General features: G+C 41.5%; 1 protein-coding gene across 1 annotated transcript; it reads left to right on the top strand.

The window, feature by feature from the left end:
* Window positions 1-2,610: 2,610 nt before the first annotated feature.
* On the top strand, window positions 2,611-3,622 carry LOC133918050 (uncharacterized). Its single transcript, XM_062361819.1, has 3 exons — window positions 2,611-2,904; window positions 3,012-3,210; window positions 3,305-3,622. The coding sequence occupies exons 1-3, from the start codon at window positions 2,611-2,613 to the stop codon at window positions 3,415-3,417; spliced, it is 606 nt and encodes a 201-aa protein (XP_062217803.1). The 3' UTR covers window positions 3,418-3,622.
* Window positions 3,623-18,636: the final 15,014 nt, after the last annotated feature.

Raw genomic sequence — 18,636 nt, 5'->3', positions numbered from 1 at the left:
GGCTTTAGCACTTTTCTATACTTACCACATACCCGCATATGGGACAGATAAGCCGAGTACCGTAAGTCACCGCATTCATTTGACCTATGCATTTAGATATGAGCACGAATGCTATTAGGGGTGCCTAAGATTGTGCCGGTAGGTCATGGTACGCACGGAATCTAGGTGTCCTCCACATTACTCGATATGCGAACAAAGGTTCGGGATGGGTACGTGAACGGTTGATACGTGAATCATCACTCGCAACTGATGGGTTTTGTGGGTGGTGGTCTTGTTTCATGTGGATCCAGGAGTACTCCCATGCAGGGTGTAAAATCAATTCGAATTGCCATGCTCTCAGTTATGAGCATGCTTCCGTCCATCTGCATTGGTCGTAGAGTCACAAATGAGGGGTGATAGTTTGGTATGTTGGGTTATGGTTGAGATGGTTCTGTTTTCATATGTATGTTTATTATGTTTTCAGTTACATTTATACTTCAGATGGTGTTTACCAAAAAAGAAAGAGGTTGTATAGGTGTTCACACATAGGTCTTAAGATTGTTACTGCGTATGAAATTACTTAACCTTGTGACCTATTCTTGCTAAATACTCAAATGCATAATCCTTGGAGTCGGGTTATTATATGTACCCTATATGGATTAAATCTTGTAAGTATATTCGTACCCACACTGCTCTTTCAGGTTACAGGCGAGGAAAAGTTAGCTTCTAGCTACTTCATATCCGCTGATACTGACGACGAGCAAGAGTAGTGTTGTCTACTCGTGTGGAGTGGTTTTGGGTGGAGCATAAGGGCATATGGCTCCATCGGTCTTTTTGTTGTTGTTAGGTTTTAATTCTTCCGCAAGGTAGTTTATCTCTTTTAATATAAATTGTTTTAAATGATTGAATGCTTAAGAATTTGTAATATAATGTTAATTACTTGCTCTTTCTTAAATTTTGTTGTGATGTTATATGTTGGAAAGGCATGTATTCTGATCTTGGGCATAAAACACGTGTTGGGACTACCGGGACGGTATTCTGATTAACCATTATAGTCATAATTATGTAAATGATCGACTTAATGATTAATTAGAATATTGTTTGAACGGTTCCTCATATGCGGTGGCTGACATATATATATATATATATATATATATATATATATATATATAGGGAGAGAAGCGCAGTTGAGACGCATCACGATCAGAGATAGTTACATCGCCACAATCGGAGTCTTGACCGACACGATTTCCATATATTTATATGTTTACTCACGCAGCAAAAAGCAATAAAATCGCAAAAGAAAGCCGGACCTACGCAAGCAACTGGACTCAATTTCAGTGGACCTTTCATGCAAGTATCGTGCGCCCGCGCCCTCTAGCCATGACCATGGCTAGCCGGGCGCCAAGCGAGCACGCGCGTGTATTCTTCTAGTCCTCTCATCCACACATGCTAAGTGAGTGGAGGAGAGAAACCATTTTGAGTTGGCCTCCATCCACATCCACTAGCAAGGTGGGACTAAAGAAACACACCTCCTTCATATAGTTAGACATTTAAGATTTATTTATAATTATATAAATATAATAGACTAAGACCATATATTCTAAAAGTTCGTACTCTGTTAACAAGCATAAGTTAAAATAAAGCAATTCTTCGGTTCTAAATTCCTAACTAAATATACTACTTCTCGCTCCAAAAGTACAAAGTACATCATGAAAACCTTTTCCATATCAATAAATACCATATAATATAAAGCTTAAAGTATATTGTGTTTATGTAAACAAACATAAATAGTATATAATTTATTCAACGAAAGTTGACCCGGTCCTTTAATCATATACGTTGTTTATATTAGCATAGCCATAGATAGATTAAGTAGAAAGCAAATTAAGAGAACTCAATAGGCGGCATCTTTTGAGTTTTGACCTAGCAACGCCGATGGTAAAGTTTACGTACACTGCTTGCAATGTCGGCACTAGACTCCGCAGGAAGGTCAGCCCCAATCCCGGCGACCGGATCGTCGAATATATAGGTCTGCTCAATATATACCACGGAAAGCTACTTGTTGATGGTTGAAGCATGCATACAGGTCGTTGCGTGTGTGAGACAGTTAGTGCCGTAGCATTTGTCTTCATGAAACGATCGAAACGTCGATATCCATAACCTTTTTTCGATACAAATATGCATGTAATTTTATTTGGGTATATACAACGACTATATCCCATGCATGCATGTCTACTTCTCCCTCGATTCAGCTCAGATTGCTCTAGGAAAGCTTCTAGAGCTCGCTACACAGTCAGCATTGAGCTAGTCAGTCTTGCATATAGGACATATGTCTGGCTGCAGGCCTGGTTTGTCCTTACCCTAGCTGGCTCTGAGTCTATATTTCTTGGCATGCTTTGGGGATAATGCAGCATGTGGTACTTGTGTCATGAACTCCATGCGTATCCTGTATTCGCTACCACTACAAAAGAATATGTACTGATAAAGTTTCAGTATCGGTTCATAACATCTCGTGCTTGATTAATGATTGAGTTGGATTGAATCGGTATTGATACTTTAGTACCGGTTGATAACTATTACCCGACATCGATATTTTTTTAGTGCCAGTTCGTGTTACGACTGTTACTAATGAGTGTTGACAGATCCATTTTTTTTTTTGATTCCACTTTTTCTCCTGGCCCTCTCACGTCCGCCACTGTTCCCTATCATTCCTTATCCTCTTGGACTCTCCTCTCTCTCTCCACAGCCTACCATTCCTTATCCACCGTCGTATCCTCATCACGCACAGCCTCTTCTTCCGCAAGTTCTTCTGCAGCTACGCCGCTCGACGCTCTACTCCTGGACCACCTCATCCCGCGCTCCCCCTCTGGCACCTCTGCATCCTCCCCGAGCGACACCGTTGGCTCCGCGGCCACCGATATTGTTACTTCCCCAAATCTCTCTCTCTCTCTCTCTCTCTCTCTCTCTCTCTCTCTCTCTCTCTCTCTCTCTCTCTCTCTCTCTCTCTCTCATTGGCTTGTGCGATGCAGACGCTCCCAAGGAAGGTGTGGCTGGACAAAGATGGCAAGCAGCTACAGCAGTGGCCCATCGAGGAGGTCGAGACACTGAGGAGGAAACTTGTCAGTCTTCAGCGAACCCAGGTATCCAAGCTCGAGGCATGGGAGCTCGTGACGATGACCGTGAATGTTGTAGGCGACGGCTTGATTGTGTCTCAATCCACACACGAAAGTTAGCCCTACTGAGATTTAGCTTAATTTGTTCAACGACTGCAGTGACAGTCTGACCTGTTAATTATTTTCCCCCTTGGTTGGTTTGATTTCAGGGGCCATTTTATTTGATAGTATGAGGGAGAAAACATGCCAAAATGGCTTATTCGGGGAACACCGGCGAACATTGTTGTTGAGAAAATCCATATTGGTTGATTCGGGGAAGTAACAATATCTCTCTCCCCCTCTTTGCTTCTATGTTATGTGTGAAAGTAGTACACACTATGTATATGTCAAAATGAACTCCTTTGTATTGAATAAATCGGTATTGAGTTGTTACAAATGTTTGGTTTGTATATCCAATTTGTGTGGTTGCAAATGCTCTGTGAGATGATTGTAATTAATATTCACTATTGTGAGATGATTACAATAAAGGTGGCATCGAGCTAGCTCGTTTTTAGTAAATTTTTCTTTTTTTGTTTTTAAGAAATGGCAACACTGTCGACTCATGGTAAAAAAAACTAAAACTGATAGTCAGAGTATCAGTGCTGGTACCAGCACTGATCCTCATTATCAGGGCCAGTCAAACCGATACTGATAGTCATGAACTATCAATACCGGTTCAAAAAACAGCACTGATAGTGTCTTTGAGCCGACACTGATGACCATTTCTGTAGTATTATGCAGTTATATGCATCATATCAATACACTTCCACAGAAACAACAATAGAAGACATAGCATCACATATGGTTACTTAAAATCCTCACTGGCAAATTATGCACACATGATTAATAGGAAAAGGTGTATATGATATTTCCAGTCGTCTATGAGAGCGAGAACACACAGACGGTTTTACTAAAAGTTTGTATGCGTGTTGACGGCTCCTAGACACAAACATTTTTTCACACAGTGCCGTATGTGTCGTTCAACAACACATATACGATTTTACTAAAATTTTGTCTGTGTGTTGACGGCTTCTAGACACAAACAGCTTTCCTTAAAAACCGTCTGTGTATTGTTGAACGAAAGAGACGGCTTCATATGAAAAAACCTAAATGTTTAGGAGTTGTCAACATACATATGACCTTTTAGTAAAACTATATGTGTGTTTTTTCTCCTAGACACGGATAATTTTTTATAAATATTTATTTGTGTCTAGATAATCAACATAGACTAGTTTTATAAATAATCATCTATAATATATATTTGTAAATTCATAAAATATTCATACGAAGGATGAAGAAACTTATTATATAAAAATTATAGTTTTGCACAAGATCTAAAACTTTGTAGTTTATAACTTTTTTCGTTTGAAGTTATTTAAATACCTAAATAATTATACAAAGTTTTAGATAATAAGAAACAAAAGAATAAAATATCTTATTACTATCAACAATGATGTATATGTGAGATGTTAAGAAAACTACGCATGAGGTATGAGGTCACGAGTTTGACACCTACAAAATGTATGCACACATATTTTACGTGAAAAATCGTGTGACTTACAACGCACAACCCCATGGATGGCTCGGGTATTAAAATAATTTTTTATTTGGAAACTACATTGAAAATATTACTTTTTCTAAAACTAATATCATAGACTATTTTTATTAAAAACCGTCTATAATATATTATATTACAGATGAATAATTATCCATCTATAATAATCTCTGTTAAAAATCGTATGTGACAGCGTGATATACGGTAGTGGTACCTGATTTGTGTTCCCAATTCAAATCAGGAGCAGCCGCTAGCTAGCAGACGTACGTGCGTCCCATGCGGTTAGGGCGTCAGTACAGGGCATGCATGTACACAGAGAGTCACGAACAGAAACAAACACAAGTACGGGCCCAGAAAATAAATCGTCCCAATTCGCATGGCTCAGTCCCCGTGACCGTGCAGCAGCGGTACCCGGGCGTACGTACGGACATGGCGCGCACAGCCGCAGGATCTCTACTTCGATCTCTGTAAGCGGAAGCCAAAAAAAAAAATCAAGTTGGCTCATGAAAGCGTGTAGAATTGTAGGAATTACACAATGCCGATTGGGTTCCTCGTACATGCATATATAGGCTTGGCCTTTCGTATCTCAACCGGTTTTTAGAAGTAAATCCCAGGAGATAAGCAGGGAGAGTGCTAACGTGATACGGCAACAAAATAAACTACCATATCAATATGATACTACCATATACGCTAACACGCAGCATCATTCGACGATGGTCACATACACATGTATGTTAGCAGCAACAAGAAAAGGGTATATATACAGGCATGTAAGCTTATATCTCTAATTTTATTTAGATCTACGCTAGAATACACTTATATGAATGTGTGCGGACGTGAGGGTAGTATGTGTATGTATATCCTACTTGTACTTAAAAATAATCAAAGCTCATTGACCAACACTATCACAAAATCACTTAAAGTAGACGATATGTTATAGACGGTTTTTTAAGCCGTCACGGACTAAATATCCTTAGATGGTTGCTAAGATAGATACGTTTGTAACAAACTAGACGTCTAGTTATGAATGAACTCACAAACGACTTTTAGAACAAAAATCCGTGTGTGACTAGTTGGTAGATAAATATGGATTTTATAAACACCCATATATATTTAAAGACCAGTGAATGTTTTTAAATGTAACCGTCCGTCTCCCCTCGCTCTTTTGGCTTCCAACAAACCGCTCCTAAGGATCTTTTGGCTTCACACTCACAACCCATTGCCTTTCCTCATATAAAGCGATGATGAGTATTCTTCTTCCTCACTTGACATATCCAAGTGTTCCACCGCATTGAGAAGCGAGAAGTGTTCTGCGTCCTCACTCGTCATTCGCATCAGAGAAGCTAGATCTCATCAGGGGCCAAATTCCTTTCACTACATCGAAGTGAGTATCATGTGGTTCATTTTACTACACCGAGATTTTCATTGCTTCGATCTATGTAACTAATGACATGACCTTATTTTTATCATAGATCTACAATGGCGCAATTCACAGCAATCAGGAGGTGCCAGGATGGTGTTGTCCCTATGGAGGCTTCAACGGAGTGGATGCTTGGCGCCGACTTCGACCCTGTGGAGTTCGTCTTCTTTGCTGTTGTAAAGGCCCCCTCCGTCGACCCTTTGTACGCCATTAACCGTGTTCTCCATTCAATTCTACCGGATGGAAATTTCTCCATCATTGTTCACCATAATTGAGATATTTTTGTCAATTTCAAGGCAAGCTTAAATACTCATTTCTTGCTAAACAATGGATGGCGGTTTGGCAGCAACACAGTCAGGTTCTGACTGATGCATGAGATCGTCAAGGTGCAACCAAATTCGGATGGTTGTGAGCTGCTAATTGAAGTTGATTCTTGGGTTGATATTGTGTTGACATGCAGGAGGTTGAGATGGTGTCTATCATCTCATCTTTTTGAAAGCCAACATCGATCGATCTATATTGATCTATATTTGTCGATCACTTTTTATCTTTTTGAAAGACGACGTCGCTATAATGTCAATCATTTCATCTTTTTGAATACGGCGTCGATTGATCAATAATGATGTATAGCTAACTAGGTTTATGTGTTTTAAATAATATGTGAAGTTCTTGATCTTTGTGATATATAAATGCACGTGTTTTGTTTTTCGAACAATGTATGATTGATGTTCTAAATAATGTATCAATGTGTTTAATTGTGAATCATAAAGTGTGTATATGTGTGACATTTTTCTCCTATAAGCAAATTTGCTACTTAGATGCGCAGTAAGAAACAAATTTACTTATCAGGAGAAAAAGAGACACAAATGATTTTTTTTATAAAAAATCGTTCGTGCCATTAATGTAGACGGGTTTTAAAAAAATCAGTTATGACTCTTAGTAGTTATGAACGGATTTAACAAAAGACTATCTGTGATTCTTAGTACTCACGGACGGGTTTAAATACCTCGTATGTGACTCTTACTAGACGATTATTAAAAAATTCATCTTTGTGTAAGTGTATTTCAAACAATTCTAAAACTGTCGGTAACAAATTTGATATCACGAACATTTCTAGATAAACACATATAACCGCATATGATTAGATTTAAAATCCTTTTATAATAAACTATTAGACAGTACGATGGAATCGAACAGTGGCGGCCCGCCGGGCGCGCGTAGGCATCGGTTGGGGTTGGTCCCTCGTCACGTCGGCCGTCACCCCGTGCTCGCCCGCCGCGGACACCCGGCATCGGGTCCTGCCACACATGGCAATTCTGTCCATCCGTATGGGGCCGGTGCACGTACATGCTGCTGTCCCGGCCGGTTCCAAAACGTACGCGTGTGGCGGGTCACCACGTACGTATTTCAGATGCACTCGCAGATGCATATGCCCTAGCCTGGCCAGGCGCATGATAGATTGATATTATGCACGCCTCGGCTGTATGCATGACGCATGTGTCGCAGTAGGCGCGCGTATGCGCCAGCGTCACCATGCATTATTTGCCGTACGATGGAGCTTGCTGAAGGAACAGCAGCCAGCCAGCGGCAGATCGAATAGATCGAGCCGTACGTACCGAGATAGCGCATCATGCACCTGACCGCCCTGCGGGAATGGTCAATCTATCCATACACCGTACGCACGACATCGCTATAGGGCGCGTGAGATTTCGTCGTCCCTACCCTACCGATCCAGATTCCAGAGTGCAGGGTCAATACCGACTTATATATGGCCAACGATGGCTGCTTTTGTACGTACCACATGACTCTGATCCGATCAGCGTCCAGTCGCTCAAGTCATGCGTGCATGTCAAGGTCGCGGCCGGTTGACTCTGCTGTGGCCGGACAAACTAGACGACTATACAAGCAAGAACTACTAAAAATTTATGTTCGCCAATAAATCGGTGATGTAAGCTTATCTTATTATTAAGAGAGCGTAAGAGAGCTGCTAAGGTCATTGGCTAATTGCCGGGACATGTTTATTCCATTATCTGAGAAAAAAAAGTTCATTGGCTAATTAATTTGAAAAGTTTCCTCCCCTCTCATGTTGCTGTTAGAGGGAACCCATCGATATGAGAATAATTCGCATGGTCCGGTTCCAACATAATAATGATCATTTGGTTGGATCTCAAAGAGAGCTAGCTCTTGTCTGATATCATTACTTGGTTGTTTTATGCAAGAACTCCAGTTCTGGTAGTCCGCACGCCTACTCCAATCAATGCCACGTCTTGCACGAAAGCACGTAGTTGACTCAGTTTGCGCATACCGTGCCGACTAGCTAGTATAGGCTGTTTGTGTGATTGATAAAATGCGCACATAGAAAATCAAAAATCAAAAGTGAGGATGTTCAGGGCACAATCCAGGGTTAATTTCCAAATCACCTAGAAATTGCAATATGTTTTCAAGGCAATTGGTCTTAGATATTTTTCCCCTCCTGTGTTACATTGCTACGTCCTACGATACAAACAGAGATCAGGGAAGCACTTAACTATTTTCAATCTTGAGTCTGTATCGAGCGTATACAACAGCACTTAATTAATTCCCCAGGTCCCTCGCCCGCCTAGACAGCGCAAACGTAAAGTGACCACGACTGAGCGTCTGACTGTAAAGTGTGTGGCATGGGCAACCAAGAAAGAAGGTTCCATCCATCCATCCGACCGTCATCATCCATTTTCCAACCCACCAGTAAAGTTCTCAGCTGCGGCAAAGCACCTGCCATCACGGCAAAATGACGCCCAGCGCACCTTCGCCTCATCGGCCAGGAAACAGCCTAGCAAACGGAGGCAGTTTTAGTTTCTAGCCGGAGACGACGCGCGTGCGCTTTTGTTGCCCCGCCCCCCGATCGCCATCCTCGTAGCGCATGCGAGAGACCGCGACGGCGGTGTGACTTTTACGCGTCGCGTCGTGCCGGTGTCCGACGCCGGTTGCGCGCGGGGGCCCCGCCACTTGGACCCGGTCGAAGCGAAGGAGCGAGAAGCAGCGGAACGCGACGGGGTGCTGACAGCGAGGCTGCGGGAGACAGCGACGCGCGAGACTGCCAGAGAGATTAATCAAACGCTCAACCGCGCGCGTGCATGCACCCCGGGCGCGTGATGGACGGGATAATCCACCGGGTGAGACGAGCCAGTGATTGATTAGCTCGCAAAAACCACTCAAAACGAAGCCTGAAAAGAAGAAAGCGGCTTAGCATTCAGCTGGAGCGGTTTTGCTGCCGTGCTAGTTGTTGCGTTGTTGTTGTACCTGGCCGGCCGTCCAAAAATTATAAGATAAACGAGGATAATCAAATAGATAGATGAGTGTTAAGTAAAAGTAATAGATGGTTGGGATAAATCATATATGCATCAAGTTTGTATAGCTTTGCAATTTCTCATCCAAATACAACTAATCTTGCAGAATTGAGAATGGCGATTAAAAGAGGTGAATATGCACTTACCAACGCGTCTCAAAAATAATATGCAGAAGTAAAAATTCAAGATAAACACGTTGCACTAAAAGATCCTCTAAAAAAATATAGCTCTCATAGATGAAAATGAACCCTATATTTCATTGAAAACCAATTCATGCATTATGGCGAAAAAAAGCATGTAATTTGATAAAGAAACATTTAAATCTAAGGGGATAATCACTGGGCGAAGAAACTTTTCAAGTTGATAATTTAGATGCAAGAGAATTCAAGACTAATTTTGAATATAAATTTTATGCTTCTAGTAATAAGAAGAACTATTTTAACATGGTGAAAAAATTCAACTCTTAAACCAAAACAAAAAATCGCAACGAAAATCAAGAAACTTGCAACCAAGCAAATGAGTCAATAGAGAAAAACTAGAAGTAGATGAACACAAGCATAAAAGAAAATATAAACTTCATTTCTTACAAAGGAACGCTCTATTTTTAACGGATTACAAAGTGTTTTTACATACAAAAGCTCTAACATAATACATAAGCTAAGCATTTCTCTGTCTCTCTCCTAAAATTCTAGCACACAACTCTCAAATAGATGGCTTAAAGGGCTTAACCAACCCTCCCTTCTATTTATACCCTAGATTTCTTGATATTTAAATTTCCTAGATTGTTTCTAAAATGTTCTTCTCTTTTAATACACTCGTACCTATCACCGAAAGTATTTTTATCTATTTTTTTTTCTCGAACATCAAACTGTTGTGATGCCTTCATGACTTAGCTTCATCTCGACATAAGTTTCGTGATGATGCCACGTGCACTCATCCTTTCCACTATTTTGGGGTCAAACCGCGAAATTGTCTTGCATGCTTCTCAAAATATGACTTATTGTCAGTTGCTTACACCTTAAGCAAACGACTTGATATCGACACGTGTACTTCGTATTGCGATATTGACCGTCGGTAAGTTTCTCCTGCTTATGATCCCTCTAATCGTCTTAGCACTTGCACCGACATCCTTTTCTCTTGATTTTGTCAACATATCGTCTTCATTTACCTTTTCATGTTTTACTTGATTTTCATGTGTACAGTTAGAATCATTCTTGACTATACCCTACCTCCTTGATCTTTTGATACCAAGCATTCCGTTTAGCCCCGATTATCCCGCCGTCGACTGTCAAGTTACATCCATCACCTACATACTATGAGACAAGTAAACACGTATCTTCAACTCCATAGTTAAGTACAAAGTCCAGTTAACCATCACCAAAATCCTTGTTGAAACACATCACACAGAAAACATGAACACTGGATGATCCGACGTGTATTACCATCTGATCACCGTACCATTTGACGCTTGTAATTCTGACTCCACTAAAAACTTCTTAGAAAATCCTCCAGCGAAACATCCGATATACACTCCTCCTTCGTCAGACCATCTGGTGAATGCAACCTACCAGACAAGTCATTTTGCAACCTCTCTGGAATAAATTCACTGATAAGGCATCCAACGTTCATATCCTTTATCGCTAGACCATCTGACGTATACATCTTTACCAGACAAGCTTTGCAACATCTCTAAAAAAATTAGTCCAGCATGCAGTGCTGATCATCGTTGGACCATTCGGTATTACAATGAATTTTTTCTTCTGCGTCAAAACCCTCCGATGTGAAATCTTTCTGAGCGCCGAACTATCAGAGGTATATAAATTTTTCAAAGTCGCATCATTTATAAATTTTTCTGGCTCAAAAATAAAAACACCAACTCTATTTTTTCTATAACTTCTATTAGTTATGATCATAATTATAATACATAGATATGCTCATATAATCTTAATAATTATTAAATTAAATTAATAATCTTATTAATAACTCATCGATATATTTAATCTAACGCTCCCCGCTCCGCGTAAGACGTGGCCCCACCGTTTCTTGCTTTCGCTTTCCGCCCCGCCCCGTTCCGGGATCCTCTTCTCTTTTCTTTCCCTCGGCGCGAGCCCCTTTTGCTCGCCTTTTCGGGCGATGCCCCAGACCCCAGTCCTCGCCGTGCACTGAACCTACAGTTGTACTCCCCTGCCTGCATGCCTGCCTTCTCATCACCGGTCTCCTTTCCGCAACGGATCGATCCCCCCTCCCCCCCATCTGACATGACGTGACCGGACTTACCTTTCTAGCTAAGATAGCCGCATTTGCACGTACTCATCGCAATTATTTATGCTTCCTTCCTTGGTTGCTTCCATACGTTGTATTCCACTCCTTGTCGATGATATCCGAAAGGCAATGGGGGGCCAGTGACAGGTTCCATCCTTTTTAGTTGCGATCTGGGAAGAGAGATTGGGGTACAGCTGCTGCATTCTGGTCTCAAACTCTTTGGGAAAATACAATGCTCCCTCTCATGACAGGTCGTCCTTTTTCTGATCCCTTTTTGTTTTCCCATGCATGTCCCAAAAGCATCAGTTCTGCCTAGTTAAGTAATCAAAGTCTTGCATAATTTAGCCGAAGCAAATTAGAGCGAGAGGCTGCTGCTGTGCTAATCCAGTTCTTGGCTGGACTTCGTGGCTCAGACCCATGCGCCATCAGCTTTTCTTCCGATTTTTCAGTCTAGTGTTTTCCAGTGGAATCAGTGGCATATTGATTAAATACGATTTGTCCCTCTGATTTTTTCCGATACCTCCCCCTTGTCACAGGCCATTACAGCATGGTCGCCAGACGTCACAAGATATATGCAGACATCCAAGATAATGCGCCAGGATTTTCTAGTTCACTTGTTAAGTATTCATGCACTTGCATCGCCAATGCAAGCCGGTCACTTGGACCGATCGAGCTGCACCTTTTACTTTCGCTCAAAAGACGAAGAGGAGAAGCATGATGAGCGCCGCCCCAGGAACAACGCTGCAGGCTCGCAGCTGGCTACGCGTTGCTTTCAGGGGTCAAAGGACATAAAAGGCGTCGCTCTTCTGATTTTGAGATTACAGTCACCGTGAACTAAGGCCTCGCGCGCGCTCCACTACCGATCACGAACTCATCGTGTACGTGGCGCAATCTACTTTACAGCGCAACTTTTGTGTCTGTCTGTCTGACAGGCAGTAGCCGACTGAGATTGCAGCACACAGCAAAAGCTTATCGCAGATCATGCAACTGCAGCTTTTTAGCTGGTAGCTAAGGACTGGCCGGTGCGCAAAACGTCGGTACTTGTGATGATCTGGATCCTGTGATACCACATTTCTTAGTAGGACCACTTACTACCGAGACATCGTGTTGGCCAAGCAGATCTAGGGTACACTGCTGCTCTGCCAGGGGCAGTCAGCCACGAACCCGCCGGGGTCATTACCCTTGCACGATAGGGTCAGCGGCAATGGTGAACAGTAGTTTTTAGTAGATTTCATGAAATTTCGTTTGGTGGTGTGACCCCGATAACAAGCTATAGCTTCGTCCCTGTCTGCTTCTTCTTGCGATGGATGCATTTGTGAGGGAGTACAATTTCACGAAATCCCTACACAGCCGTACTATATACTCGTTCTTGAGTCTTGACCATCGCAATTGTGAAGCCGCATGAAATATCATAAGCAATCATCTAGTGTTCTGTTTGAGAGGACATTAGTCACCATCTGAAAAATATATACAAAGCATCAAGGGCATTCATGGGCCCACTGTTCACTTGGTGGATGAGACGCGCGGGACCTTCCGTAGTTGGTGGTGTCTGGATCCCCTTTTGTACCATCCCCTGGACGCTGGGCTACATGATGAGACTTTGGGTGCCGTTCATAAAACTAAAAGCGGGCCTGCCTGCTCGGCTGCGGCCCACTATTTTGGCAAGTGCGTAATGGGTGGCAGCCCACGATTTCGGTAGTAGAATAGCTTATTCTATATCCACGTCTGCCAGCCCGCACCGCCAGCCCACTGCAGCCCCGCGTGTGCGGGCCCGCACCGCCAGCCCACATGCACCAGCCACCCACGCACCGCCAGCTCGCGCTAGCCAGCCACCGGTCCCATGTGCGCTGGTCCGCATTGGCCGAGCGCCATCCACGTGTACCGCGAGACACTGGACAATTGGTCCTGCAAGTTCGTTGCATAATTGCACGGGAGACTCCCACGTGTACCCACTCCGCTCACGTCATACACAGTTGTATGCGTGTACTTACATGGCCATATAAGTGACCATGCAAACACTTGTATGTCGTAGCACGTACCTACAGGACAGTATCACATGTATGACATGTACATACGTTACCTGCTATAAGTTTTCACTTTTTAATATAACGACTGTCTATTTTACATAAATACTGGGGTGTAGGCTTATAGATAAACTAGTAATCGTTATTTGCTGGAATTTGTTAGAAAAGTATTAAATGTTTAGTAATGAATCCAAATCAAGAAATTTGATGCTTTAAACTTATGTCATAATGCGTTGTATCTCCACTTTATCATGCACTTTAGAGCATCCATCTTTGTACTTCATTTATGCTCATTATTACACGTATTCTTCATTAGTGAACGAAGGACCGGAGCGTGATGCGAGCACGATCGAGGATAATGCTAACCTCCTAGAGTTTCTGTGAGTGTTGTACAGGAAGTATCGGATAAACCCTGAAGCAGCAAGGCAAGCATATAAGTATTTTGCACCTTTTTATTCAGTTGAATGAAATCTAAAATTGATAAATTATACCTATGTATGTCGCATGTTTAGCAAGTCAAAGTGTCAGGCAAAAATAGGTAGAACCTATGTTGATTGCATGATCTCTAACTTGAATTGTCGTTCATCCATATCTTTGTAACCTTGAGCGCAAATGACTTGATCAATACATAGAGCTATCATTTTATGTATTGTGCGTATATATGTCCCCAGGTATCATATATTTAGGTTTATGTATATATATATAGACAATATTTATGATTATTTTTATAGATGTACATGATCGATATATAAAGATATTATTTCATGTGGTGCAAAAGTGCATATACTCCTGATTTATGCCATGTGTGTATATGTATGTATAGTAATATGAACATATACTCATATATATATATATATATATATATATATATATATACTCATATATATATGTATATGATGCTAAAAAAATTATTTTTCTTTTATTTTTCTCTTATTTTTTCTCACCTAAACAGCACTAGAATAGGAATTATTGTACAATTTTGCTCAAGTTTGATGTAAGGGGTGGCAGATATGGACACAAACGCGCGTTTTGAAAATAGTGCAGAAACTTTCGGGAGCAAGAATTCAATCTTCCAAGCTGTTTTTGGTCTCAAAAAAATCTCCGAACCTGACAAAGTAGGGGATAAATAGATGTAACTTTTTTTTAGATGTCCGTAGGGTCAAAAAAACATCGAAATTGGAGTATGTATGTAAAAGTTATACCCTTTTTACTAAACGCACTCCATATCAATATTTCAGGAAAAACGTCATCGGTGACGGTTCATAATTATGACCCGTCACCTATGACTTGCATAAGTGACAGGTCACAGTTATGACTCATCACCTATGAGCTTTGGTAGCAAAGTTTAAAAGGATAGCATATCCGGTTTCTATCACAAACATGTAATAGTTGAGATGGTAAGAGAGTCACGCGTGAGGCCTTGTGCGCGGTTTCGAGTCCCATAAAATGCAAAGACCGAAATATGTTTGAAAAATGATGTGAGTTGTCCATAAGCTATGGGCCCTGTATTAGGTTGGCTCTCAGGTGAAAAAATATTTTATTTTGATTTTTTTGGTAAAAAAAAGAAAAATATCCGTCGGTTATAAGTGACGGGTCATAACTACAGTCTGTCACTTATTGCTTGCAACCCATCACTTATGATAGGTCGTCAAATTTTGACCTGTCAACCATAACATTATTGGTAACGGGTCATTACCCGTCACTTATAGCACCCGTCATCCATAAGTATTATGATCCGTCCTTATTCTCACACGATAAATAGAAGATAGTAGTATATTTCTATCATTTCTTAAAACGGACATATAGTTTTGCAAGTATTAAATAAAAAATATAAAAAAAATCGGTAGCACGCTGCCTGGTAAAAGGCGCAGCCCACGATCAAACGACTTATGTTGCTTCTTCGGCCTTTTGAAATTGGAGGCCCAGCGTTGCCTCTGTTTTTGCTTCGTCAAAATTTGCAGTGTTTTTTGAGAACTAAATTTGCACGGTTTTTGCTCCATCTAAGTTATGGCCAGGCAAACCTGCCTGCTGTTGAATCCTGACGCCAACCTGGAGGACAGGAAGCAAGCATCAGCTCGACATGCACCACGTTTAGGGTCTGTTCGGATGTCAGTAGTTTTTAAAAAACATGGTCCTGAGAAAATACAGTTTTAAAAATTAGAGCCACGCAATACCGTGGTTTAGGGAAAAAAGTCATAAGTAGAGTTGCTAAAACTTTTAAAAGACTACACTTTAGGCTATACTATGATTTTTAAAACTACAAGATCTGTTACACCCAAACACCTTCAAGTTTTCTAAAACCAAAGTATTTTATAAAACTATGGTATTTTTTGAAAAATCCAAAAAAAACTTAGCATCCAAACAAAGCCCTATCCTTCTGTTTCCAGAAGAGCTGCATAAGCATGGGAACGTTATGTTCATTTGAAAACATAAATTACTCGTTCCATACCTTGTCATACCATGCAATCGCATCGTTTCTTGTAACCAGTCAATGGTTGCAAGGTTGCAGCTTTCCCGCCGGACAAAGTGCATAGGCAGTTTCATCTTGGACTCTTCTTCTGCATCGCGTAGCTCGCCCGCTTTGTTGGTTCTCGGACGCCGGACGCGTCTGATTCGACATTGCAATTGCCGCGTCGCTTCCAAAGCTGTCTCCTTCCACCGGTGGATACGATTGTTTGGAAAAATCCAACTCGAGAAGAATTCGGTTCTTCACGTCTTTCACATCCCATCCGTCTAAGGCGCGCGTGCGCTTACCCTTCTTGTTGCTTTGTGTATGTGACCCACGGTAATTGCATTCTTTATGCTTTGTTTCTCCTCTCCGGTTAATGTCAGTCAGTCGCTAAGAACATTCTATTGCAACTTAGGTAGTGTTTGATGGGTATATGGACTAAAGGTGGCAACATGTTTATCTCCGTCGGGTTTTACTAGAACAAACCCGATTGGGTGCAAAACGGCTTCCGATCTCGGCCTCGGCGAGAATCCGAGACCCGGTGGGGACCTGAGCGCCGAAGCGAGAGGGTCGATCGGCCAAGGGCGGCGGCGACCAGGAAGCAGTATAGGTGGCAGCGGGCGCAAGCTAGGCGGCGGTGAACAGGTGAGGTGCAACGATAACTAGGAGGAGCAGCACGGGAGCAGTGACGGCGGGCAAGGTTTTAGTTACCGTTGGAGAAACGGTAACCGGTCCCTAGCGGTAACAAAAAATATGCGGTTATCGCGATAACCGCTCAAAATTCGACTGAAATTCGCACAAAATTTATTTGCTAAATTTTGAAATTTGGATAAAAAAAATACCAGATTCTTCGTTCGGTAACCGATCGAATCGGACCGATTACCGAGCGATTTTCTCAATTTGAATGGTTTTCTCAAATTTTCCGCATTATCGGTAACCGCTCGGTTTTCTCGATTTTCAGTGAAATTCAACAAAAAAAACCCAAAAATTAGCTTAATCTTGTAAAATCAATAACTAATTCATCTGAGCTTCAAATCAAGTGACAATTTTTTTTGGTTTCCTTGTAATATGATCTACATGATAAAAGTATTTATACTCATAAAAAAGTTGACAATTTTCTGTGAGAAAATGTATTTGTTAAACCAAGTTAAATGCATAGTTTACTTTTTGCTAATCTAAAAATCATGAAACTAATTTTTTTTAGTCATCTACATTATCCTATGCCTTTTAAAAATACATAAACTTATGAATTAGTTATTTTAACATGCAGGATTGTGTAAATGTGTTACGACTAGATTAATTCATAACCGGCCCATCACACCTCCAAAATTAGTGAAACCACTTTTATTAATTTATTTATACTATGATTTATGTAGAAAAATAATGGTAGACATTAAAAAGTTAATTACAGTGATGTTTCTTAACATATTCACTTTATGCTTATGAACTTTGTAAAAAACATGAAGAAATTAATAAAACTCTAAATGAAGTGAAATCAATTTTAAAGATATTCTTAAGATATTTCCTACACAAGAAAAATATGTGTTTGTATGCTAAGCTTTTCCTTAACATGAGTTAATAATTGAGCCGCACGCTTCAAATTTTTCATTTTTTTTAAACTTCCTCCCTATAGAATATGATGCAAACGACATTATTTTTGAAAAAAAAATTCACAGAAGTTCTTAGAATTGTCTCTAGTTTTTTTTAGGATTTTTTGATTTTTTTTATTTTTCAAATTTTTTGAATTCAAATTTGGTTACCGTTCGGTTTCTGAAACCGAATCGGCGAGCGGTTACCATCGATAAATTGAACCCTGATGGCGGGCGGGCAAGGCACGATGTTGGTGGCTGACCAGGACGTGGCCACGACGTGCGGTGACGACGGGCAGTGCATGCACAACGAGAGCGGATGGCAGCGTGTGCGCAAACACAATAGCGTCGGGTGGGCCGCGGTCGGGCTGTTGGTTCATGGGGCACTGGTGTGTGGCCACGTGCACTTGCATGTGCACGTGGGCTGGGTCACCTGCGCCTGGGCCGAAGGGGATTTTCGAGGCCACAAGGGCAAACACAGCTTCTACCCTGAACCTGATTCGGATTGGGCCCCTGTCGGTGTATAGCATATGGGGTCTCCTATTTCGTGGGTCCACACCGGCCAATTCTAGTTGGCAGAAAATTTATCTTGGATCGGAGTTCCACCGCGTGACCAGTCTGTGTTTACGCGACCAGTCTGTGCCTTCGCGACCAGGACCCTTACACATAAACAAATCCTACGGCCAGCCTTGGCTAGTCGCTGGGCAGGTACTCACCAAACCAGTCTATTCTCATTAAATTATTTTCACTCAAGTGTCTTTCCTTCTCTAGTCACTCCACCCCGACGGCCAGGTCGTGGTTAGTACAGAGGTGTCATACCTCGTTCCGTAGCGTTAAATGCTAACAGACAGGCATGTAGGCGTGATAGGCCGTTTCG

This window comes from Phragmites australis, chromosome 5 (assembly GCF_958298935.1).
Source record: "Phragmites australis chromosome 5, lpPhrAust1.1, whole genome shotgun sequence".
Taxonomy (NCBI): domain Eukaryota; kingdom Viridiplantae; phylum Streptophyta; class Magnoliopsida; order Poales; family Poaceae; genus Phragmites; species Phragmites australis.
Note: the sequence above shows the minus strand (reverse complement) of the source record. Positions and strands in the feature narration are given on the sequence as shown.

What these genes read in the sequence shown, in the direction of transcription:
- LOC133918050 (XM_062361819.1), top strand. Translation starts at nt 2,611, where the DNA reads ATGAGTGTTGACAGATCCATTTTTTTTTTTGATTCCACTTTTTCTCCT. An exon ending in GCTCCGCGGCCACCGATATT is followed by an intron (nt 2,905 to 3,011) that starts GTTACTTCCCCA and finishes TGTGCGATGCAG; the next exon opens with ACGCTCCCAAGGAAGGTGTG. An exon ending in GTCTCAATCCACACACGAAA is followed by an intron (nt 3,211 to 3,304) that starts GTTAGCCCTACT and finishes GTTTGATTTCAG; the next exon opens with GGGCCATTTTATTTGATAGT.